This window comes from Athene noctua, chromosome 5 (assembly GCF_965140245.1).
Source record: "Athene noctua chromosome 5, bAthNoc1.hap1.1, whole genome shotgun sequence".
NCBI classification, from domain to species: domain Eukaryota; kingdom Metazoa; phylum Chordata; class Aves; order Strigiformes; family Strigidae; genus Athene; species Athene noctua.
In genome coordinates this window covers 65,864,780-65,890,172 of record NC_134041.1, presented here as the reverse complement: position 1 = coordinate 65,890,172, position 25,393 = coordinate 65,864,780, and the positions used below count along the sequence as shown (strand labels likewise).

Genomic DNA, 25,393 nt, shown 5'->3' with positions numbered 1-25,393 from the left:
TTGTTTTGTTTAAACCAAGGTCTTACAGAAGACACAGGGCAGGCTTTGCACGCAGGCCAGCAGGAAGGATGGTGATAGCTCCCAGTTTCTGCCCTCCTACAAGCTCACGAGACACAGAGACGTACCATCAGCCCAGAAACACTCCTCGATGGGAATCTTCAGAACAACCTGCTCGTACGAACACGCTGCTTACACAGCACTGCTCTCCCACAGAGCCCTGGGCTCGGCACTGGGGAGGCCGCCCCTCGGGGAGTGGGTTCAGTTTTGGGCCCCTCACCCCAAAAAGGCCATTGAATGACTCGAGCGGGGCCAGAGAAGGGCAACGGAGCTGGGGCAGGGTCTGGAGCACAGGTCTGCTGGGGAGCGGCTGGGGGAACTGGGGGGGTTCAGTCTGGAGCAGAGGAGGCTGAGGGGAGACCTCCTGGCCCTCTGCAACTCCCTGCCAGGAGGGGGCAGAGAGGGGGGATGAGTCTCTGGAGCCAAGGCCCCAGCGCCAGGCCCCGAGGGAATGGCCTCAAGCTGCCCAGGGCAGGGTCAGGCTGGCTCTGAGGAAGGATTTCTGTGCAGAAGGGGCTGTTGGGCGTTGGAATGGGCTGCCCAGGGCAGGGGGGAGTCCCCGGGATCCCTGGAGGGGTTGAAGAGTCGGGCTGAGCCAGCGCTGAGGGATCTGGGGGAGTTGGGAACGGTCAGGGGGAGGGTCATGGTTGGGCTGGAGGAGCTGCGAGGGCTTTTCCAACTGAGGTGACTCTGTGAAATGTTTATAACAACTATGTGGGACCACACAGTCCCTCCTGCTGAAGCCACAGTTCCCAGATTTCAATGGAACTTGGATTTGAGTCTATATAAATTAGACTCATTTAACCATCAGCAAATATAGAGTTTAAGTCATCATGTCTCTAGGAAGGGCTCTATACCCAGCGACACTGACAGCAAAAGTGCAAACCAGGAGCTCGAGGCTTTCCGAAGGAGCCCGAGGTGTGGGACAGACAGCCGTGCCCCCGCGCCACCTCCAGCCTTCCCGGCTGACGTGGCAAAGCCCCCGCCGCTCCGTCCCGGGGCAGGTACTTCACATCCCTGCCAGGAGCACGACTGATCAGAATTGTAAAATTCCAATGCAGAACGAGTAAGTATAAGATGAGATGTGATATGGAAACCAGCCCTAAATGTTTAATATGATCAGCAATTCACAATTATTTCTTAAGTGTCTTTTTCTGGATAACTTTTTCCACTGCATGATCTTAGTGAGAAGATAATATGAGATGCTGCTTTTGAATAAGTTATACATTTCCCTTGCTTTACTTGAACATAACAATGCCACCATTATTAATAATTTTACTCTACAAAACAGCACTAGCCTCCCAAAGAAAAAGTCCTTGACCAAAATATCAGAGGATATTAAACTGAGAAGTGATCTACTGATGCAAATCATTAAATCTATTTGCATTTGCTTACTGAACCCTAACACAGAAATTAAACTACATAGTGTGGGAAAAAGAGCTGGTTTTGCATGGTTAAAAGGAGACATCTTGGAAGATCCAAGCTCTATGTCATTAATTTTCCTTCTTCCCCTCATTAACAAGTAAAATGTTTTCACTGCTTGAAAAGTTTTAATAAATAGGAAAAAGCAGGGCAGCTGACATAAGTTTTTAATGTAATATACAAGAGCTTTTAATATTTTTACATATATTAATGTAAAAGCTAAAAATAAATGTTAAAAGGTTACATTTGTGGAGAAAGAAATATGGCATTTACAGTTACAGGATAAGGTTTTAGAATTTAACTCTTTTTCTCCTGGCATGGTGTTCTGCAGATCATTTGCCATTTAACTGAAAAAATCAATATAATCGCAAAGGTGAGCCGCTGCAGAAGTGCCATGTGGGTTAAGGACACGTATTGCCTCACCGCTCTGCACTCCGGGATGATTTACTGTGCTTTGTCCTACCAAGTCTTAAATTCTTTTTATAGAAGGAATTCAGGCCAGCATTTTAAGAACAGCTCTAATTAGCACAAGCATTGGTTTTATTTTGAGGTTTTCTGCAAACGCATCAGCCGAAGGAGGCAACGAAGACCAACTATTGCAGCTGCCACCTCCAGGTAGAGCTGGGCAAAGCCACCCAACACCAGAGACACCCAAACAACCCTGGTACTTGTGCAACACCGTTCCTTATTCTCATCACAGCATCTCAGAGTCACAGCTCTTCCGCTAGGTACCACAGACACTTCTCAGCAAAACGCCTTCTGTAATTCAATTCTCTCACCTAAGCAGAGCTGCAAGAAGGTTCCTATTATCCAGACAGGCAACTGTACTGACACCCCACTGTCTAATCTCAAAACAGCTCTGTGGCTTTAAATTATTCTCAGCATCATCTGTCTATATATCTAGATTTTTTTTTGATGGACCAGAGAAGCCTGGAAAGAAAAGCAAGATGAAGAGCTGAATATTTAAGAAAACCCACTAATTCTAGTGGGTAATAGATAGAATGATGCTGCCCATTTTCCTATCTTTCTAGCAAGGATTTACAATGGAAAAATGCTCTGCTCCATCAACCTACCTCTGGCAGATGAAGTGGAAAGGTTCCACTCATGGAATTCCAGAAGAGTTAGCACAGACACACCAGGCATAGCATCTGTGGCACAGTGTAGGGCAGGGTGTCAGGAAAAGATTTCTTTCCTGAGAAATTTCCTGAAGAGGTGATGCTGCATAGACAAATTCTCACACTCCCCTTTGGTGAAATTATCTTTCAGCACTATTACAGCTCTACATCTTCTGCGCTAGAAATAAACCCATCATATTTGTGGTATTTTCAAGTGGGTGTCTGCACAAGTTATATTATCTAATACAGTTTGTTGTTATTTTTGCCATTTTAAAATATCACCACTGTAAAATGTGATCACCTGGCTGTTATAACATTTCGTGCTTTAGAAGTCTTGGCCAACCATCGAGGTTTACACACACACACATCCACCAGTCAGGCAGCAAAGCTTTTTGTGCCTTTGCACACCAAAATAGGGCTTTTGGTGTTTTGACATGGCATTGTCTATGTTAACATTAAAGGTACCATGAATAACTCCCCAAGAAAAGCCTGGATTTTTATTTTAATTTTTTTCACATAGAGTCCTCAAAGGCTTCTCTGGCTAGATTTCTGGACAAAAATACAACTGAAGACTTGCAAAAACCACTCCTATTTGAATCTTGTAATACTGCCTTTGACAGATGAATAGAAATGCAGCAGCGCTGTCAGGAAAAATAACACATCTAAAGTACAGTATCGATTACAGCGGAGTTGCTCAAGATTCCCTTTCAGTTTAAGTGAGAGAGAAATGTGGGTTTTGCCAATCGTGCAAAATAAAACTCACCATCCACACCTGACAGTGCAACTCCTCCTTCAAGCCGTGTCTAAAAACGCACGAAACCACGTGCTTGAGCTGTACTGCGTATAAGGCTTTGACAAAGTCTCAACTTCCTACATGTTTTCAGAGTTTATTTCATTTAAGTTTTTGAAATGCTATTTCCAATAAAAAGTTCCCTTATCCTGATGCAGCATAAACAATCTGTAGCATCTCCACAAGAAACTATGAAAAAACCTAGCTCAGTTTATTTTTAATAAAAGGAGGACTATGCTATATAATAACTCTTCCTGCCACATCCATTGAATCTGCTGAAATAAAGATTGATGCCTGGATATTTGTAGACACTTCTATCAGAGAAGGTAATATTTCTTTTTTTCTTTCTCCACCCCCCCCCCTTTTTTTTTTTTTTTAAAATATACCACATCCCTGCTATTTTGAAGCAATCTGAAGTAACAAGCATCATCTTCCTATTAGCCACACATCTGCATGTTTTATTTCTACGACAAGCAGCATAAAACTCAGCGAGAATTGTGACAGCTTAGTGCTACAAGTTCAAATATATTCAGAAAAAAAAAAAAAAAAAAAGGCTTAGAAAGAGAAATAAGCGTAAGACTGACCTTCTCCTTTTGGTGACCGTTCTACACAGGCACCCCAACACGCTTTCACTTTACCCATCAATACGAAAACCAACACTGTCAGGGGGGCGAGGGGTTACAACTCCGGAGAAGCAGCCTAAAGACCAGACCAACACTGAACACGTGTACCGCTGCACTGCCTCACATGCAGTGTTCTCCCCATCTTCAAGGGAACTAAATGTCGAAAATCCAGCGTGGCTTTTGCCCCAGAAGGAGCAGGTGTTCTCCGAGCCAGCCTAAGCAACACTTTGAAGCTTTTAAGACCAAGTTACTGCAGAAGCAAAGAACACGTGGAGAGGTCCAAGCCCTTCACCTACCTGCTACCGAAGGACTTCACACACTCTGACTCATGTCAAATGCAGACTGCATTTCGAACCTAATCTCTTTATATTAACGCCTACAAAAGATCCATCTAATGAATGATTTTCCAGTCACTGTAAACTGTAATTAAATACATTATACTATTAAAAAAGTAAAGTGTCACGCAAAGCATGCTTTGATCATCGGTAAGTGCCGTCAGCTTGGGCAACGACGGCTTTTACAAGAGGAAGTGTTCTCTTTCAGCTGGCAGAAAAGCAGTGGTTTAGCATCCTCCCCTATGGGAGCAGGAACACCACCTCACAGAGGACAAACGCTGCTACAGCACTTAAGAAAACCAACCAAATATAATTTTCAAAAAATTAGAGAGGTGTCGAATTTTATTAACGTTATTACTCATGAGGGATATAAACCGTGTGGGGACCACAGGATAACTCCATATGGTCCCTGAAATACCCAGCAGTACAGCTTCCATTATCCAAGGATCATGCCTTTAAATTCAGCTGTCCTTCTTCAGCGGCTGAAATGTCAGGCTCTGAAGAAGGAAGAGAACCCCACGGTTTGGTTCACAGAATCACCTCAGTTGGAAAAGCCCTCGCAGCTCCCCCAGCCCAACCATGACCCTCCCCCTGACCGTTCCCAACTCCCCCAGATCCCTCAGCGCTGGCTCAGCCCGACTCTTCAACCCCCCCAGGGATCCCGGGGACTCCCCCCTGCCCTGGGCAGCCCATTCCAACGCCCAACAGCCCCTTCTGCACAGAAATCCTTCCTCAGAGCCAGCCTGACCCTGCCCTGGGCAGCTTGAGGCCATTCCCTCGGGGCCTGGCGCTGGGGCCTTGGCTCCAGAGACTCATCCCCCCTCTCTGCCCCCTCCTGGCAGGGAGTTGCAGAGGGCCAGGAGGTCTCCCCTCAGCCTCCTCTGCTCCAGACTGAACCCCCCCAGTTCCCCCAGCCACTCCCCAGCAGACCTGTGCTCCAGACCCTGCCCCAGCTCCGTTGCCCTTCTCTGGCCACGCTCGAGTCCTTCAATGGCCTTTTTGGGGTGAGGGGCCCAAAACTGAACCCCCTCAGCGAGGGGCGGCCTCCCCAGTGCCGAGCCCAGGGCTCAGATCCCTTCCCTGGCCCTGCTGGCCACGCCAGTGCTGACACAAGCCAGGATGCCGTTGCCCTCCTTGGCCCCCTGGGCACACTCTGGCTCATTCTCACCCCCCCAGCCCCTCTCTGACCGGCAGCTCTCCAGCCACTCCTCCCCAGGCCTGTAGCCCTGCTGGGGGTTGTTGTGGCCCAAGGGCAGAACCCGGGATTTGCCCTCAGTGAATCTCCCCCAGTCAGCCTCAGCCCATCACTCCAGCCTGTCAAGGTCAACCACCGGAAACACCACAGCTTTCCTCAAGAGATGACCTGGAGCCTGTAGATACTGTGCTACCAGTATCTGAAGTTTCAAACATATCTCTAGGACAGCTTTCCTCTCCCTGCTCCCAACCCTACATTTAGACATCATCCCAACACCATCCATTTTCCTGCAAATACGTACTTTGTCCCATAAAGGTTTTATCCTGCGCCATTTTAATTAGAAAATCTCAGCTGTTGCACAATAATTTTAAGGAAGAAGCGAATAGGGAAGAGTGACCTCTTCTTCCAAGGTGCATTGCCAATATCGCTCTATTCAGGTAAGTCACATCAGATGTTCACAGTACAAGTGAAATGTATTCCAAGCCGCTAAGCAGAGCGGTTGCATACCTACCTCCTTCAGTCGGGTTTTAGCATGTCCCTGAGCTCTGTTAAGTTCCTTAGCCTTGGTTGATGCTTATTGGAAAAACAGGAGGAGTGGCACTCTCCCAAAATGCCTCCCACTTGTGGCATCAAAGTGAGATATCACTCACAGTAAATTTTACAGTATGAGGAATGAAACAGTTAGCAAAGTTGACATTTAAACCATCATCACGGGCTATGATTAAATACCTCAGAGATGAACAGAGTGGTTCACACCTCTCCCAGTTATTGTTCTAGGCTCTTATCAGACTCCTGTACACCGCTGCATCCGCTGCGTTTTCACACACTTGAGATTTTCTTTGAGTCTCTAATAGCTGGAAACCTGTTTAAACTGAGGTTCTGGAGAGTTTCTGATAATGTTAAACTCGCTGAGAGAGATGGATTGAAACCCCGGTGAACTTCTTGAACTGCAGATTCACCCTTAAAAGGTTTAGGCAGATTAATAATACAAGCATGGCCCAACCAGCTCCTTGTTCCTCTTTCTTTGATCTCTCTCAGTAAGATGTAGGGAAATGAAACACTACAGAGCAAATTGCAAGAAATATAGAAGGCGGATGGGATCACACTGCTTCCAAAAAAACCCCCTCTTCTGAAAATAGCATAAAGGGAAGTCTGGGGTATTCCTAAACCACCAGGAAAATGGACATTTTGATAATTAAAGGCATGGTAAAGCAAATCAACCTGCCCAATCTCAGCTCTCAGAAACATGCGTGAAATGCCAGAAACTCCTCTGCAGTCTCTCGAATTCAAGTTCACATCCCCACCGACCCCTCGTTCTGACTCGAGGAGGAGGAGCAGACCACCTGCACGTGCTGCAGATGGGAGCTCAGGTTCTGGAGCTGGCTGTGTGCCCCGGCAGCCCTCGGGCCGGGCGAGCAGGAGCCCAGCAGCGAGGGGGTGGCCATCCCCAAACCATCCCCATCCTGCCCCGGCGCTGGGCCCACCCAAGGATGGCAGCGACGGACCCCAGCCAGCTCAGCTACGCTTTAAGTCAAAAAGCTCAACACCTTCTCCTGGTGGCATCCTCAAGCCCCACAGCGGGGCCAGTATTAGCATCGTCTGGAATCCGCGCCCGCTAATCCGAAGCCAAATTTAACTTTCATCCCACGCGCGCGCTCATCAGCACGCAGTGATAAGTCACACAGTTGGTGACCCCGCGCCCAGCAGGACAGGATTTCCCAACCACTCACTGGAAGCTGTTTCAGTTTACCTCAAGGCATGTTATTCTACTGCCCTTTCTTTTACTAAAACCCTCCAGTTGCCACCGTATTTCACTGCGTTAGCACATCTGCCGGCTACACGCGCCGCAGGGAGAGGGAACCCCGGGGCGATTTTCTTGAGGGAAGGGGGAATTCCTGAAAGAATTTGGATTTTTGCAACACAGGGAAAAACCGTTCCCTGCTGCCATCCCAACTGCCAAGCCAACATCCCGTGTTTCCAAAGTATCTTCTGCTGTAAATATTCACAGCAGCAAAATACGAGTGTGGTTTCTGTTCCTGTTAACAGAAGGCACGAGCGTGACCCCCGACTCGCCAAGTGATAATTTACCCCTCCAGCTCAGGACTAAGACAGGACTTCTCAAAGCACAGTCATCCCAGTGTGGGAACACCGCAGCTGACAGTAGAATAACAAAGAAAACTCATTCTGAAGCTGCTACAGTTAAAAGTACAATACAGAAAAAAAAAAAAAAAGTGAGTTTTCTTCTGGACGTGAACAAACTTGCAATATTGCAGGTAGGACGCTGGAGGAAAGAGGAGCATTAGTTTTGATCAAGAAGGTTCTATCTGTGTACACCAAAAGAAAAACTACAGTGGCTGATATAGTACTGAATATATATATATATATACAGGTTATGTATATTTTTAGTTCTTTTTCTTGAAAATATGAACTGTGAGGCTGAAGTTGTCAGAAAGAGACAAATCTGTAAAATCAAGCTTCACCTTCGGTATACTTTTTGCCCCACTTTACAACCGTGAAGCTGTTCGCTTCACCTTGTTTCAGAAACAGCCCCATAATGAATATACAAGTCTCCAGATTCCCCTCCCGATGACGCTGTACGTAGGTTAAAGCTATCGCAGCCTCCGTTGCACAGCATACGGGTATCAAACACACAGCTGGATTATTCCACAGCTATTCTGATACTGATGTCATCTATTCTGGCTCTACCTACAGCACTTTATTAATTGACCCCATCAACTTGAATGACGAACAAGTCAGTCCGCAATGTAAACACTAAACCAGAAATTGGTGATTTCAAGTTACTGTTTTAGCCAAGTGTTAGTACTGCACTTAGATTGCCAAAATTTTTAGTTAGCATTCAGCAAATTAAAATTTTCGCAGGATTGAGCTGCAATGCCTCATTCGTACACACAAAATTTTATGTATATATACGCACACACACACATTTAAAAAGCCTGAATAAATTTCCTCTCCAAACAGAAACCATTACGCTGTGACGTGTCTTGACTTTTAAACTCTTCACAAGGAGCAGAATAACCGTAGGTTATTACAATTAGTTTCATCTCATTAATAGATCAATTTCCTTCAAGCATACTGAAAACTAGATTTTACTTTGTTGCTTCTCCTTTTAGTCTACATTATAGTCTGTGTTCTTAAGTTTTAAGGAGAGCCATCACAGAATAGGTTGTAATCTCAGGTGATTAATTGCTCAGCGTTTTACAAGCTGTAAAACAGAGCAAGATCTCCACAAACCGATTATGCCATTAACCAGGCACTCTTATCAGATTTTTTTCTACAACTAGCAGGTTTGTCTGATGATTGCAAGTCTTAAGTATTTATGTATTTCAAAGGTTTACTTATTTTTGTTGTTAAAAAACCCTAAAATCTCTATTGATTGTTACATGCAATTCTACACAAAATGGCCCAAGCACCGTGGAGCAGAATACCAATATTTATTACTAGACTTGCGCTCATTATGGTTCTCTCTGACAGGGGTCCATTAAAATCAATTTTTATGTTTCTTACGGGTTTTTTCCTACCCAATGTTCTTACCCTAGTGTTTATTAGCCAGTTAGGAGAAGCACTGGGCACTGTTTTGTTTTTATTTTATTCTGTCGAAAACAATGAGGCCAGATTTAACAACTATTCACTAGCAATGAGTAGGAGAGATTAAATGTTATACTTCAGCACAAACATTTACAGATGGCTTTAAAATTTTTAGAACTTTATCATTGGTAAAGACAAAAGCAAGTCCCACCTTCCACCTCTTTTTCAGATTTGAGTTCCTAAAGTAACTTTAAGAATATTCTGCTTACCATTAACTTCTGAAACACACTTGAGTAATAGTCCACCTATAATACAACAATTTTTTGCATATAAATCATTCAGTCTGCTCAGTTAAGTGTTATCAAGATGCCACTAAACCTCAACACTGCTGTGAGGCCGGGAAACTAAGTCAGCTCACAGCTGAGAAACTGAAAGACCAAGATCAGATAAAAATGAAAGAATCAGAAGGATCTAGACTGCCTGATGTCTGCCTCAAGAACGAGACCGTGGGATCCTTCTTCGACCTGCCAAGCTGGCTGAGTTACACGAGCAGACAGCAGCCCCCCCGGAATGAGCTGCCCTTACACAGAGGACAGGCTCTGCCTTGCAGCAAGGAGGGGAGTGACCCGAGTGGTCTGAGCAGCAGCATCTTCCATTTGTGCCGGCAGAGGTGAGTCACAAAGTACGTGGAGCTTTTGGGGACACACGAGTAATTTTCCTGGAAAAAGGTCTGTGTGCCTGAAAGACCCATTTCTCTACCCTGCCTCCCCACCACCACTTGCTCTGAGGATATTTACTGTCCCCCAAAAAATTTGTTCAAAAAGAGAAGGCAAGCAAGGCAACCTCTACATTAAAGCCAGAAGTCAAACACAGACCTCTGCTCTTACTTCTCCAGGACAGCTACACAAACGCATCCAGTATAACACCTCCCCATCAACCTTCTTGGTCTCTACAAATTTAGAGCCTGTAATTATTTTCTTCCAATAATCTGCCATTTCACTATGAGCCCGTATTTTTTAGCACCCAAACATCACAACTGTTTCGTCTTCAGCTTTTATTTTCACACAATTCACTTTATGTCTAGCATTATAAAGAACACCACACAATTTCTCGTATTCTTCACCTTTAGAGCCCCCTGACCTTTTTCCTACTATTCTTCCACTCATTGATGTTTCCTCTTCTCAAAGGTGAAGAGTCCTCATCTGCTTAGCTGTTCTTCAGGCAGATGCTGCTTTGCAGAAAAGGCAAGCTTCGGCCTTATCCTAAATACCACTTTATTTCCATTCTTCATCAGCAGAAATCCAATACTGCAATCAGCATATAAAGAAACTGAAGCACTTATTTCCATATCACTGGGGTTGGCAAAACTGTCAAATCCAGAAGCTTGAGGGTTTTCATATTGGAGGCAAAAACATATTTCAACCAGAATACACATTACGCTTCATATTCCTGATTAATTTTACACACACTTAGATTATAAGGATAAATAAAATAGATAAATTATAAGGATAATAAAATAAGGAAACAGAAAACAGGAAACCCCACAAATCAATGGAGAATTTCTGAAGCAAAAAGCAGGGGAGAAGAGGACAAGGTGGAGAGAAGGAAGCCAAACCTGTTTGTGCCTTGTCAGAAAAATCTCTGCTGTAACAGACTGTGGTAAAGACTGAAATTTTATTACCAAAACCAGTTGGAGAGACCAGCTTTAAATAAGTAGTATTAGTAGCTTTCTTTTTGGCAGAGGAATTTGGCAAAGAAATTTGGCATCTAGTAATTCTGAAAGAATTCAGAGTTCCTTCTAAAAGCACCCCCAAGCATTTCCTCACAAATCAGGAAAAACCACAGACCAAAGATCGGAACAGGACAGATGTACTTTAGCAGATTAAACACTTGTAAACAACTTACACAGCACTTACAAGCCACAGTACCAATGCCTCCTCAATCAGTCCTAGATTTGAGACATCGTCTCCACTGCCGTGTGTATCATCTGTTCTGAACCGCGGAAGTCGTTACAGCTATGGAAAACCAACCAAAGCTCTCACAAGTGGTACGCAGTAATTAAAAGAATTATTCAGTTCTGATTTTGCCTGTTGGAACATATATATCAACATACAGGTCTGCAAAATTTGCGAAGTATGCAAGGAGGTCCTAATCCTCAGTGACAGCTTTGCATGTTGTGTCCAAAAGTAGAGGGTTGGATGCCCTTTCAAAACCTGTGTTAGAAATACTTTTATTTTTGAACATTTCTGCGTTGATATTATTGACGCAGCAGGGAAAGAAATGTATTTTGGAGCTGCCACTCCTTAAAGGTACTTGAGGCTGGTTTTGCCTCTCACAGGAACAAGCTCTGTATTCCCAGCATGGCTAGTAAAAACAAGCACACATTGTCGTGTCTTAGATCCTCCGGGCAATCCCTTGTCTCTGCCACGTACGTAAACACAGGGCATGAACTTACCCACTCGGCAGCACGCTCATTTTGGGGAGTTTTATTTCATGTAAGCCCGTTTCACACCCAGATATCTCGAGTTTTCCCACGGGGCTAAGCAGAACCACGTGTTTCTCCTTGCACTGAGATTCTCCCTGTTTGGAATTCACCTGTTCGGGAAAACAAATTCCTCTTTAAGTGCATGCATTTTCACCAAGGAACACTCACCTCAAGATATTTTTGAGTAGTTTTCAAAAGTAATTATTTTTTAAAAAAAGCAAGAAAACACTGTATTTCAAGTTTCTTCAACTATGGCTTTTACTTTCAAAACTCACAGCTTAGAATGATCCATCTTAAAGAGGTCAGCAGCTGAAACAAAATCTCAAAACCCACGTTAACTAGCACAACAGTGACCTTCATAAAAATCTCAAGCAATAGCAGTTTCATGGCTGGTTTATCAGCTAACATCCGGCATGTTTTGACTGATTTCAAAAGGATTATTGTGACAACAAAGTATATTCACTGGTTTAGAGCAGCAATGTTATGCAAATAACCGCTGAACACAAATAGAATGTCTGCTCGAAAAAATATAGGAAAAAAAAAAATCAATCATTCCTTAGTAAAAGAAACATTTTTTTATTCCCATTGTTACCAGTCTGCTTTTACGATTACTGATAGGATGTAGTTGGAAACAGATGCCAAGCACTTCTCAATATTGTACAAGACCAACAATAACATACTTGTCAAATTCATCTTGGTTAAAAAAAAAACCACCACAGTCTGACTCAGTAGATGTTTTGAGTTGTATTTACAGTTTGGTTTGTACAATCATGAGGAGAGAAACGGGACAAAAGACCACAAGTATGTCCACAGCAGTCACCCAGACACCAACATCACCGCCAGAACAAAAAAAAAAGCCTTTGCTCCAAAGAGCTAAATTCAAGTGAAACTGGACATAAAAAAGTCAACAGAACAAAGTAACCCAAGAAATTCTAAGGCAGCACAAGCTAACTGGGTCAAACATACATCCTGGTTACGCTGAGAGACCAACAAGGTTTCTTGGTTTTTAGTCACTCGGACCGTACAGCTGATTTGCAGTTTGCCTCACACCTGAAAAATTCACTTGTTACTTCAATCTTCAGAGCCAACGGTCTCCACAGACAACTGTGCAAACTTATTTTCCCCAGTATTTCCCCACGTTTATCATCTACCCCAAGGCACCCTGCAGTCCACCCCACCTACGTCCGCCTGCAGCAAGGTGGGCGACGCTGGCAGCCCGATGAAGTAGCAGATGAAGTGCTGGAGAAGGTGGGAAGCTGATTGAAGAGCACGACGACAGACTGGGGGTGCATCAGGAAGACAGGAAAATCTGTGTCTGACAACTTACAGCTGACCGCTGCTTGCAGCTATACAATAATTGTTTTCAAAATAAGCGAAATTATTTTTAAATCCCATTATGAAGTGCTATGTAATGAAGTCACATCTGCGAGTAATACAATTACTGTGAGGAGAGGAGAAAAAAAAAATAAAATCAATCACAGTTTCGCCCACCAGGGCAAAAGTAAACTTAACCCTCTGCATTTTGGGAAGCACTTCTGCAGTTCCTCGCGGAGACACGCAGCGAGCAGAGCAAATTTACTCAGCTCAGAAGTTCTGCGCAGTGCGCCGCACCTGAAGAACTGCAGGCTCCTCGAGGTTTACTTTGCCTGTAATCCAAATCAGTTTTTTGCTAAATAATCAAATGTTTGCTGGTGTTACAAAGAAACTCTCCCTTTCATCCAACTTTTTCCTTGTTCCTTCTCCCTCCTCAAGGAGAAGACACGGGTGAACTTGTTTTTGGAGCAGCACCTCACCGCAGAAGTCTTAATAAAAAAGCAACATAAGAGTTTACAGACGTGGAAAACTGGTATACATTCTTCATTTTTATTCGTGTGACAGCCCTAAACTAAACGCACTGAACCTCATACCATGTACTCCATGAACATAACAACTTAGTGGTAAGAAGACAGCTTTTTCATTATAACAAAACACAGGATGCAGCAAGTAACAGAAAACTATAAATAACCCCATGAGTTCACACCAAGTTGAACTAAGCTTTATAGATGAAAACCTTGAGTGAGTACAACTAGTATTTTCAGTCTTGTTTATCATACGCATTGGGCAGCAATATTTAGAAGGTTTATTTTCATAAAAGAATAAAGCCACATGACATACAGCCACATACATATGCGATGGGGCTGGGAGCCTCGACCACGAAGGTCACCGTACCGACGTACAACCCTCCCTCCAGGCACTAACGTGCCTCTGCACTATTTACCTACAGCTACTGAGATGAGCCGCAGGAGATCGAGGTAACCACACGCTCCTTCAGGCACTGCCATTTGAAAATAAAGAGAAATTTTATTCAAGATTTAAACTGAAACAGTTTTCAGGTGTAAATAAACGGCCTTTAAACTTGGCTGGATGAAATTACCAAACGCTTAGACATCATTTACTGGAAGCGTGGTGGACACTGAAAACCAGCTCCTCTGCCTACACCCTTCCAATACAGGCACAGTTTGCTCAACACCATCTTCCCCATATGCCCTTGTTGAAGCCGTGAGAACTAGAAATGAATGGCAGATTAAAGCAAAAACCTAATAAATCCAAATAAACTGCCTTCTGCCTTTTTTCTCCAGCTTATCTAAATGAATCATTCAAGGAATTTTGATCAGGTACTGCACGAACTCCACCTTCCCTCTCCCTTTCCGCAGTAATACCTACAAATCTATGTCAATATCTCTCGTAATTTTGGAATTTATTAGGTAGAAAAAATAGGACTTTTAGAGAGGAAACTTCTCCTCCATCCAGTGGAGTCTTGCCACAGAAATAAAAACATCGGTGCAGTGTATGTGAGCCTGTATCTCGCCAGGCTGCTAAACGCTCTCTAGAAAATTGGAAGGCTGTTGTTAGCCAAAGGAATTAAGTCTTTTTTGTCATTAATAACAGACGAGTATCAAAAGGTTTTCACAGTGGAAGATTTATCAGTAAGAATATTAGCATGATTTATGAGTTAATGTCCTGTACAGAGGAGCCTCATTTTCCAGGCGTGCTCCCGTGACTTTGCAACAGCACGTGCCTCGGTGGCACCATGCTCCTCCGAAGGGCGAAGGTCCCCTAAATTACACATCGACTCCACTGAAGACCACCAGGAAACAGAGATGTGCCGCTCAAATTGCTTTCCTAGGGTTCAGATGCTAACGATGCAAAACAGCAGCGAGTTTCATCTCCTAAACGAGGTGCCATGAACCCAAAAGCCAGCATTAGCTTGATGACTTGCATCTAAGGATCTTAACCTCTTACGCTTTCCACTGTAATTCAGTTTAACAGCCTTGCTGCAGCCAAGGTTTTCAGTACTAAAACACACCTCCCATTTGATTAAATACAGATTTTATTTAAATTTGCATTAACGGGCTTTCACATTACAGTAAATAACTCAAAATTATTTTCCAAGTTCTACTGCTCCCAAACCCCTTAAAAATTCCACCGTAGTTTGCTCTGAGATCCTAGAATCCAATTCACGTCCATAATGGGGAATGGATAAATAAAAACAAAAACAAAACAACCAAACTACAGAGAAATCTCAAGGATCAACAAGCTTCAGAAAAATCCACGGCAAATTGTTTCCATGCTTCATGTTCTCCCCAGAGGTTTGTATTTTCCAGAAGACAAGTCCAGAGAGCAAACCTCACTGCATTTCCTTTGCTTCAGCCCCGTGCCCCAAATCACAGAGACCGAACTAAAGGGGAGAAAGAAGGCAAAATATCTGCAGGAACTTCGCTTTCCAACTTCTCCTGGGTCCTCAGCTGAAAGAGCTCACCGCACACGTGTACAGCGTGAAAACCCCAGAGACCGCAGATTTCCACCGGAAAAATGCACCAGTGCCGCCCGTGATGTGTTTGCACCCACCACAAGCCATCAGGATGTGGGAAATTGTCTTAAGACAAGTTGTGTCTGAAGGCTGTGGCCAAAGAGCCCGAAGATGTCACCTTTTCCGACGTTTTCCCTTCAGGATTACTGAGCACAGGAATGCTCCCCATCAGGAAGGAGCCAGAGCTCTATCTCTGATGGATCTCCCTCCGCGGGTTTTTCTATTTCCTTCACTCTGCTTTAGCAACAATAGAAACCCACCACGCCATATCAAAATATTAATGATAATCCCCTCTGCCACCACCTGCATCTGATTTAACAGGGTATTTCCATTAGGCTAGAGCATATGGCTAAACTTCAAATGGAAGTCCTCGAGATTTTTTTTTTTTTTTCCACTTGAATATTTCTGAGAAGCGAGGCAAAAATAACACATTCAACTGCTAAACCTAATGTGCCCTTACACATACTGCAATTTTATTTTTTTTAAACGAGTCCAAGTGCATTCATCAGTGAGATGTCACAGTTGCCTCCGAGAAATGGGTCTCTTGATCCTTTCAGATTAACAGAAAGGGTTAATTGCTGAGCTACCCGATAATGTAAATCCAACCAACAGGGTGAAACTGCATTACTTTTTTTTTTTTTTTCCCCCTATTTCACTTGCCATTTCTCAACCCCAGAAATGGTCCTATTTCTACCATTTTTAGACTAACCACTGCTTCACATTTGAAAATTCTCTACTTAATTCTTCCACACCATGACAGTTACTGTTATTTAAAAATAAAGAACCCACCCAGATGCCATACAGGGTTTCTCGTGCAAACTTGCTCCAGTGTTGGGCTAGGACAGAACTACATACTGGCTTCAAAAACTACAAATTGTCAGCACCTATTGTCCGAGAGCTATACCCATTAGTAACACAAATCATAGTGCTCCTTAGCTGTAAAAGCTGAATCTCTGGACTTATTTATCCAATAAGACCAACACAGTTTGAGGGCAGTTTCACTTGGAGAGTGCTGATGCTAGTCCATCCCTCTGAAGGTGTCACCAAGTACCAACTGCTTCATTTACTTCCTATTCTTCATAAATATGTCCTGAAGACTCATCACTTTGATGTTCTGACATATTTGCATCAGGAAACTTGCCTATAAGCTATAATTCTCAAGCACCTGCCCTCTTTCTGTGATGCCATATAATATCAGCGACTTGCCAAAAAGCAGTACCGGGAATTTGAGTCTGAAAGGATGATCAATAAATGCCAGGGAAGTTGCTTCTTCATCCTAATTACAGGAAAGAAATACCAGTTCTGAACGCTTTAAGTGTCCTCCTTTTGAGTATCACAGTGTTCTCAAACCTGCTTGTTATTGATTCGAGTTTTGAATTAAAATTCAATGAAAGCTTGAAATATTGGATTTAAATTTAAGGGGAATACTTCACAGGTACCTGGACTAGTTTGGCAATTTGTTACTTCATTTCAGTCATCTTGCTAGAGTTGTTCTTCCTGATCCAGTAAGTTTACATCCTTCTCATAACAAAATCCTTTATCAAATCACATCAGCGGGACTCGTCGAGGCAAAAACCGATCAGGGGCCATGAGAAGAAAGAAGTTAGCTGTGTCCATCAACTCCACAGCAGCAAGGTCAGGAGGACAGAGGCAAGTAGCCCGTTACTAACGCCCCGACTACTCGGAAGCGTAAAGGTCAGTGTTTCAGGCGTGTAATACAGCAGCAGCAGCCACTAGCGCTGCAGTCAGGGCAAGGAAGGGCTGCCACTGCAGCCAGACCCCTACCCGGGGTTTTGGAAACAGCTATTGCTGCTCCAGACCGAGACAGCTGAAGGAGAAAAAAAAAAAAAAAAAAAAAATCCAGTCATTAACAGCTCCTGTTACCGTCGTAAAGACAACTGCGTGAAATCGTCGTTTAGAAACACAAGCCCTAACGCTGTTTGCAAAAGGTTTTAATTGCAGAAAGGTTCCACCACCCCTCCTGGCACTACCGAGATGAGGAACCTGAGCACAGCTCCCTCTTTGGCACGGCTGCTGCCGAGCCTACGCCTGCCAGTGGTCCACTCATCCAAGGTTTTCGTTGAGTTATAGTTCTCTCAGCATCGCCCTAATAGTTTAAAACTTCCTGTATTTGTTTGACTGGTTTCTGCATGTTTATTTAAAAGGAAACAATCCATTGTACGTTAAGAATATGCAAAAAGATATTAATAGTAAAGGTAATGCATTTGTGCGCATATACTTCAGCGTGGAGGGTAATTTTCCAACCTGATGCAGCTAGTCTGAGATGAGAAAGCCGTTTTTTAAACTGGTTTAAAGCAGAGAAAAATTTTAAGGACTGGGAATAAGCACAGGATCCACACAACATGTGATCAAAACGCAAGTCCCAAAGCAAACTTACTCCTGTTAATATCTTGATTAATCATCTATCTTTTCACCTTCCAAACAAACAGTGGCTGCCACTGTTTCACCAGAAAAAAGAATTTATGTACTACAACTAATTTCAGTGTGGGGAGGAAAGGAGGGAAGACAGAAGTTTCATGCCCAGAAATATTTTAATAGACTGGAATGAAAATTATACAGTGAGAAACATTTAATTCTTAGTCTTTTTGCTTATTATGAAATGTTAGGTTTCTTTCAAAGCTAAAGTATGAACTTTTCTAAAAGCTGTTTCCTTCTCCTGAAAAACAATGTCCAAATATTGAGGTAAACGTAATGGAGAGAACTCTAAAGCTATAAGGATGCCCCAATCCAAACAGATCCCTGCAGGTTTGACATCTTAATCTGGACTGCTGGGAGAAAGTTGTCCTGGAACCCAGGGCAGGGCTCCTCCTCGTCTGCCCTCCACAACCCACACTCCCGTAGCAGTCCTGCCAACATCACTCATTACTTCATGAAAAAAATACTTTTTGAAGAAGATAATGCACATTTCCCGTATCATTACCCTTGAACATCACACGTAACGGCCTCCAGCCCCATGGAAACCTGTTAGTCCAAGGAAAGCTGAGTGTCCCCCAGTTTTGAATTAAGGCAAAAGTTATATTTTGAGGAAGAAAAAACATGTTGCATTCATTGCTTAAATTCAGTAAAAAAAGTCTTGAAACAAAACCACCATCATGGTAGCTAATCAGATTGAATTCTGTCAATATAATCTGTTGGCAAGTAAAATAACATTTGAAATTACCTTTGATGCTACAAAACACAGCTCCTTTATACAGTGCATCGGGCTCTTGAGAATGACCAGATGACCACTCATCTGGACATGAGCCACTTTTTTCCTTTACATATCCCACAGTAACTGTCTGTATTGTATTTCTTCTTCCTATGGCATCCAAAGAAAACTCTCAGCTTGCCAGAATAAAGCACCAAATATCAGGTCCATATATTTTAGCCCTTGCTGCAAGAGTAATAAATACCTCCGCAGCTGAAGAGCAGGACTGTGATCCAGATAAGGCTTTTAAACAAAAGCTGCGCTGAAATATCCAGCAGTGCTGCACTAAGATCTCCAATGCTTCTCTTAGTAAATCTAACCTTGGTTAAGTCAAACCTGTAACTTCAGAGGGTATAAAAACAAAACCTACTCATTTCCTGGCTAGGGGAGGTTTGGAAGACGTTAGACACACTGTAAGCAAATCCAGGGTTAGTTTGGGGTGATACAACAATTTCTTTACATTCCAAAGAAATAAGACCATAAAAAAACCCCCGTGAAGGTACAGAATTAAACTGCGTATTTTGAACGTACATAAACGTACACGGGCACAGCAGCCACTAAAGATCAGTCCCACCTTCGCTGGCCGAAAGGCCCAGTTCAGAGGAGCCCCCAACAAACCAGGGGATGCACGAGAGCAACGTCTGCTTTCCACGGCTTTTGGAAGCATTCCACAAGAGCAGACACATAATTCTTTATTAAACAATCAAAAGACAACAAAAGCAAGTTTCTGTTGTCCCACCGTATTATATTACTAATGCTCTTTGGCTGGCAATCAAAAGACCCCGAAGTGCCAAGCTAGGAAACTGTAGTTCCAAGCAGTGGTAGCCTCCGGCTCTTTGGCTACATCTTCAGTCTGGGCTTTGGCAGACAGGAGGAATCCTGGTCTGTCCAATGGCAAATTCCCCATGTACTTACAAGGGCTATCCCAGACTTCTTTATTTTACTTAAAGGATACTTTAATAGTCATAAAATATATTTTTTTTCCCTTTAGAAGAGGCAGGTAGGTCATGACTACTGCATTCCAGAAACGTGCTTTTCTACTTTGTCTACTGCCCGCATGCCAAGCTTTGATTTGAGACAGTGTCAGCAGATACCTAAACACAAGACCTTAGTGTGCTGTTTAAACAGGAATTCAGACGTACCAGTTCCTCTCAAACCTCTCCAAAACCAAATAAACACACTCTGCATCTTCCCCCAACTATTACTTATATCAGAAACTTAAATGCCATGCAAGTGTAGCAGCCACGGCTGTGGCCACACAGCTCTTTAAACCATATATACAGTAGAATATTTGTATCGTCGTTTTGTATCATTAGTATGAAGCGAATTTTGAAAGAAGTCAAACATTTACACGCAGCATATAAGTAAAACGCCATTAGAAAGTGTGGTGTTAATAAGCTGTACAAATTAGTGACTGTGGTGGGTTGGCGTCAAGGTTGCAAGATTGGGTCATGCCACCCTGACGATGCATCTTGGTGCTTAGAAATAAAGAAATAAAAAAAAAAAAAAAAAGGAAGTGAAACAGCCTGACTTAAGCTTAGAGTCACTTAGTTACTTCAGGGTGTTTTCTTTGAAATCGTGGGCTGCCCAGAGATAACACAATGAATTAGAGCAGAACTGGGTAAGAAATGAAGTGCCAACAACAGGGGAAAAAGACGACAGGACAGGGCCAGATATCTCTTGTAATACTCAAATTAGGCCACTAATAGCAAAGACAAAAGCCAGAATTGTGGACACTCCTTGCTGTCAGGAGGTCCCAGTAAATCCCAACCACCACCACCCTGTAAGCCACATCGCTTGGTGTAGCAAGCATGGGATGTGGCAGCCTGTTGTCATGCTTACAAAGGCATTAAGCTGCCTCACCCCTTATTTTTAGGCTGGAAATCACATGTCAGAAGATTCAACCAGAAGCACTGTGCAATGCACGACAAAGCAGCCCTATACTTTGATCAGCTGCTCAGTGCTTTAACATGCAATCACATGGAATAAAACACGAAATTAAGGACTTTGTTGCCAAACAAAGAAACAAATATCACGCTGAAGAATCAAAGATGAAGAATGTTGTCTCTAAGAATTAGAAGGTCCCCGGAATTAATATGTAGTTTGTTACTGGTTTCAGTTTTACCAAGTGTCATGGTAAAGAAAGTCATCGTGGAGTCACCTGGATTGTCCAGATACGTTCAATGCTTCAAAAAATAAACTCGAGGCATCACTCAACATTTTAAGATCTACTCCTTAATTACCACCGACGTGCTTGCTGTAAAAAGTGTGTATACACCTTTTAATAAGAGGAGGTTATACTCTGAAGCACAGAAATATAAAATGTATATGCATGCAGACATACATACAGCAAGACTGCAGTGCACAAGTGTTACAGGGTTCAGCTGTGTATGTAAATATGGCAACTGCTCTAATGCAAGGAAAAGAGATGAAATTTTAATCAAATGAGACTTGTATCAGGTTCAGGGGAACTGAAAATGGGCAAAAAATGAAAAAAAAAAAATCTAGCAGAAGAATGACTTTAATATTAGGTAACATTTCAAATTTTTATCACCTAAATCCACAAAATTCTTGATGTGCTCCTTCTTGTGTTCTCTGCAGAGCTGAAGTCAGGACCAGCTAAATAAAAGATAATGCAACTAGGCATAACACAATAAAAGATATTACCTTCACAATGCATTATTGCTGCCAATTATAAGAATCACTTCAACTTAATTTCAAAGGCACAATCACCCTCAACTGTAACAGTCTCTTTTTTAAATTTCAAACAGTATTACATTAAGGCAATAACTCACCTTCCAGCTATAATATCAGTCTCCCTTATTGCAAAAATGCATTTCATAAATACTTCTCATCGACAAGTCAAGCTAATTCAGGTTAATTTTATTGTATTTTGGTGCTATCTCACATTTGTGTGCAATTACCTTTATCATTTTATTGCCGTGCCAGAAAGTAATCAGAACAATTATTTGAAAAGGGAGGTGTATAAATTCTAAATCACACTTGCTGGCATTTTTGATAAAATAGCAGCTTTATCTCAGAAAGTGGCAGGGACATTGGATAAATCATGCATCAGTCAAGTGTAGCTGACCCCCAAGTGCATTGCACAATATCAGGAGTGCTTCAAAAGAAACTTTCCTGTATAATCCATCATTCTTTATAATACCAAAACAGCTATACCTGAAGAGTAGGAGCCGGAGAGTAATAACAAAATAAATCTAAGCAATATGAAGAAAACCATTAATAGTGCTCCTTAAACTGAAGGAGAGTCAGGAATCTGAATTGTGTTCAAGGAAAGAATTTCATTGAAATTTTTAAAGTGAGTAGGACAGCTTTAAACAAATGAGGCAGCAAACTGTGTACTAAGAACCCACTAAAAATACAAATGCATCTACAGGAAAATAAATACACACAAAAGACAGGTGTCAAGAAGAGTCGTGCAAAAATACGAGATTAAAGTCTTGGCATACATATCTGGATTTTCCTATCGTTATCAATCTCGGTTTGATTCAGAGCAGCATGGACAAGCGTTTCACTGTATTAACAGAGAGCAAAGCATCACAGTTAGTACAAGAATCTATTTACCGAGTTTAAATTTAATAACTAAAAGAAATCCAGAGAGGAACAGAATTACACTTCGAATTACATTTCTCATAAAAGAGAGAAACTGCCACATTGTCATAAGAACACCACAAAGCCCCGAATCTCCTGCAGCCCGAGCCCTGCCTGATGCATGCTCACGCACAGAACCACGGCCACATTTCAGCCTCTTCCACACAAACCCAACATACATCTTTGGTCACCGCAGCAGAATCGGGGATGGAAGGGGAGACAAATACAGCGATTGTGGAAAATGCCCACGTCTGGCTGCTTTCAGAAACCATTTTTCAGCAACCTGCTTAAAAACTGTTCAGCACATTACATCGGTGATAATTGATTTCTGCAAAAACCATATGCCAAGCATATATTGTGTGTCACGCCAACGTGTGGTTGTGCTCAAAGCAAAACTGTAAGCTAATCACACTATAAATATCACTAAAGAAATACGAGCTACGTTCCATACATATTTAATACGCATCCAGAATGGGGGGAAACAGGACCAGAGAGCAGAGGAGCAGGGGCTGTGTCTGCACAGCCCCCAGCAGACCCTGCTCCCCACGGCAGATGGGGCTGCCAGAGTTCACATGTTTTACCTCAAACCTTCTGCTTTTCCACATATCAAACGGGGAAAACTCCCCTAACAGCTAATGCTGCACCTTTCAACTAGAAGTGAGAGTGGGAGAAATGAAAAGGTTAGATAATAAATTATTAGTTTCATGTCGCTCGCCAGCTATATCACACCTAGCTTTGAGAAGGAAATGGTGATTCTTCCTACCACGCTCAGTTGTGCAGAAGGTAATCAAATATTTCTCTGCCATTATTTCAGGTACCTGCTAAAAGATGTTTGCAACTGGAAGATACATAAAGATAACTAAACAGCTGATTAACAGAAAAAAAAGTGAGGCAAGAATTTATTTTTTTTAATTTCTTCCTCAAGCATTCCATTTAAAAAAAAGAAAAAAGTGGAAAAAAAGAAAATAAATCTTCCATAAAGGGGCAGAACACACAGAATATGCCAAAATATTACTTTCCTAAGCCGCATTACATTACATAAAACAGAGTAAAACCACAAGAGATGACACTATTAAGACATTTTTAACAGTGATAGAAGTTGCCAGCAGGAATAGTTAGATATGCAAGTTTGATTGTACTAGAAATATTTTCCTAGAGGAGCATTACTAATGTTACAAAAATAGTTATTCCACAGGAAAAAAAAAAAAAAAAAGTATTCATATCTTCAAAGTTCATTTTAATTATTTGAAGAATACGGTGATTGACTAAAAATATGTTGATGCCTTTCTCTCAGGAAGGTAAAATTGTTGTGTATTTCTTGATAAACCACCATGTTTTCTTATTTGACTATAAAGTTACTGCCCTACACTTACCTCACCGAAGCATCAAGCCTCAAAATCAAGCCTGTTTTTCAATAAAATGAGGTGTTTCTTAGGAAATGGAAGCAAACGGCTAACTTATAACCGAAAATGTAGCACTGTCCTGTTAGTTCGTGCTCTGTGGCAGATGGATACGTGATGGGGAAGGGTCCACTGATGCCTGTTACCAACCATGACAGAGCTACAGAGATTTACAATGCAGCATCAATCTTGTCAACTGGATTCTTAATACTGACTGCTGGACACGGGGGAAAAAAAAAACAAACTATGTTACATGAACTCTTTTGTAATCCTGGACTTTCCATGTACACCTAAACACAAGGATATTTTACTAGAAACTTACGTTTGGAACAAGTCTTGATGCCATGGTAGATAAAATGTCTCCACCTGTAAGGCAAAAAATTCTGTTAGAATGAGATTTAATTTGAATTCCCCAGGAAGAACAGTGTATGTCAGTAGTGTCATTTCCTTTATAACCAACTGAATATCGTTTTTATAGATGGGCTTTAAGTTTCAGTATATATGATTTCAAAAGGGAGTTTGATTTTTTATTTTTTTTTTTACAAGCAACCAGGAATTTGAATGTTCATTAGTTCATCTAACTGTTTGTTATGAGTCAAACAAACAAACAAAAAAAAATCAACAGATGGCACGTTGAAGACTTCTTCCATAACAAGCACTACACAGCTCTGATCTTTTGAGTAAGAATGCCTTAAAAGATATAGTATTAACTTAAGTAATATCTGTATGGGCAGTAGCGCTCCTGAGTTACTTAGTAAAATAAACAGCTCTTTGTGATTTAGGAAATAACACACTTTAAGGCATGAAAGCGAGTGACTTTCTTAGTTATATTCTGGGTTTAAAAGTACAGATGGCAAAACACTAAGAAAGTACCTAAGAAATGTGAACTTGAATGATTCTACCTCTAGTCTTCAACAGTATCATTATTTAAATAGCATTAACAAAAAATACAACGGGTTCATCTTTGCCCTCCCCTTTGAAATAAAGGGTGATTCTTATTTCCTTGGCACTCAGTTCTCTCCCTTCTTATTTTCCTTTCAGTGCTATTTAGCTAAGATCACTGTATCTTTGCAAAGACGTGCTATAAACATTACAGTTTTGAAAATCAGGGAGACTATCTGACAGAGCTCAGCCTCAGAGTCCTGACTCACAGCCAACGTCAATGGGAACTCTTCCCCTTAAGTCAGGGAACTCACTGCTCACAGAAGTGGATAACTGTTATCTGCTTAAGAAATAAGAAATCTCTTAAAAGCAGTGATACGAACATCTGAAGTTTTCCAAGTCCTCTCAAACACATCAAGCCTTGAAGTCCAAGGCCGTGACAGAACTTACAGCCACTTCCAAAATACAAGGAAACAGTAATATTTAATATTAATATTACATGCTAATTATTTTAAGAGTTTAAAACCAAGATCCTGAATAACAGAACCTACAGCCACTTCCAAACTACTCACAAGAAAACAGTAATATTTAATATTAAATCTTAATTAAAGAGTTTAAAACGAAGATCCTGAATAATTAGTATTTTAAGAGTACTACAATCATATCCTTGCAAGGTAGGCATCGCAAAGATCACTCATTCCATTTTTAAACGTGAAGACGTTGGGCAGAGGAGCAGTCTAATAGAACATTACTTAAAATATCTGTGACAGAGCTAAAAATAAAATACCAATTTATTTCTATCGTCACGTCAGAGCTTTGACTTTCAAGGTGCGTAGTAACACTCTGCTTTTTCCGATTTTTACGAAGGGTAAA

General features: G+C 42.0%; 1 protein-coding gene across 3 annotated transcripts in view; it reads right to left on the bottom strand.

The window, feature by feature from the left end:
- The window catches only part of MGMT (O-6-methylguanine-DNA methyltransferase), a 174,096-nt gene that overhangs the window by 139,700 nt on the left and 9,003 nt on the right, over positions 1 to 25,393 (bottom strand). For all 3 annotated transcript variants that reach the window (XM_074907958.1, XM_074907960.1, XM_074907959.1), the window contains 2 exons: positions 23,961 to 24,004; positions 11,539 to 11,678 (listed from right to left, as the gene is read on the bottom strand). In XM_074907958.1, the coding sequence (XP_074764059.1) occupies positions 11,539 to 11,678; positions 23,961 to 23,984 (164 nt within the window). In that variant the 5' untranslated portion in view covers positions 23,985 to 24,004. The remainder of the gene's footprint in view (positions 1 to 11,538; positions 11,679 to 23,960; positions 24,005 to 25,393) is intronic.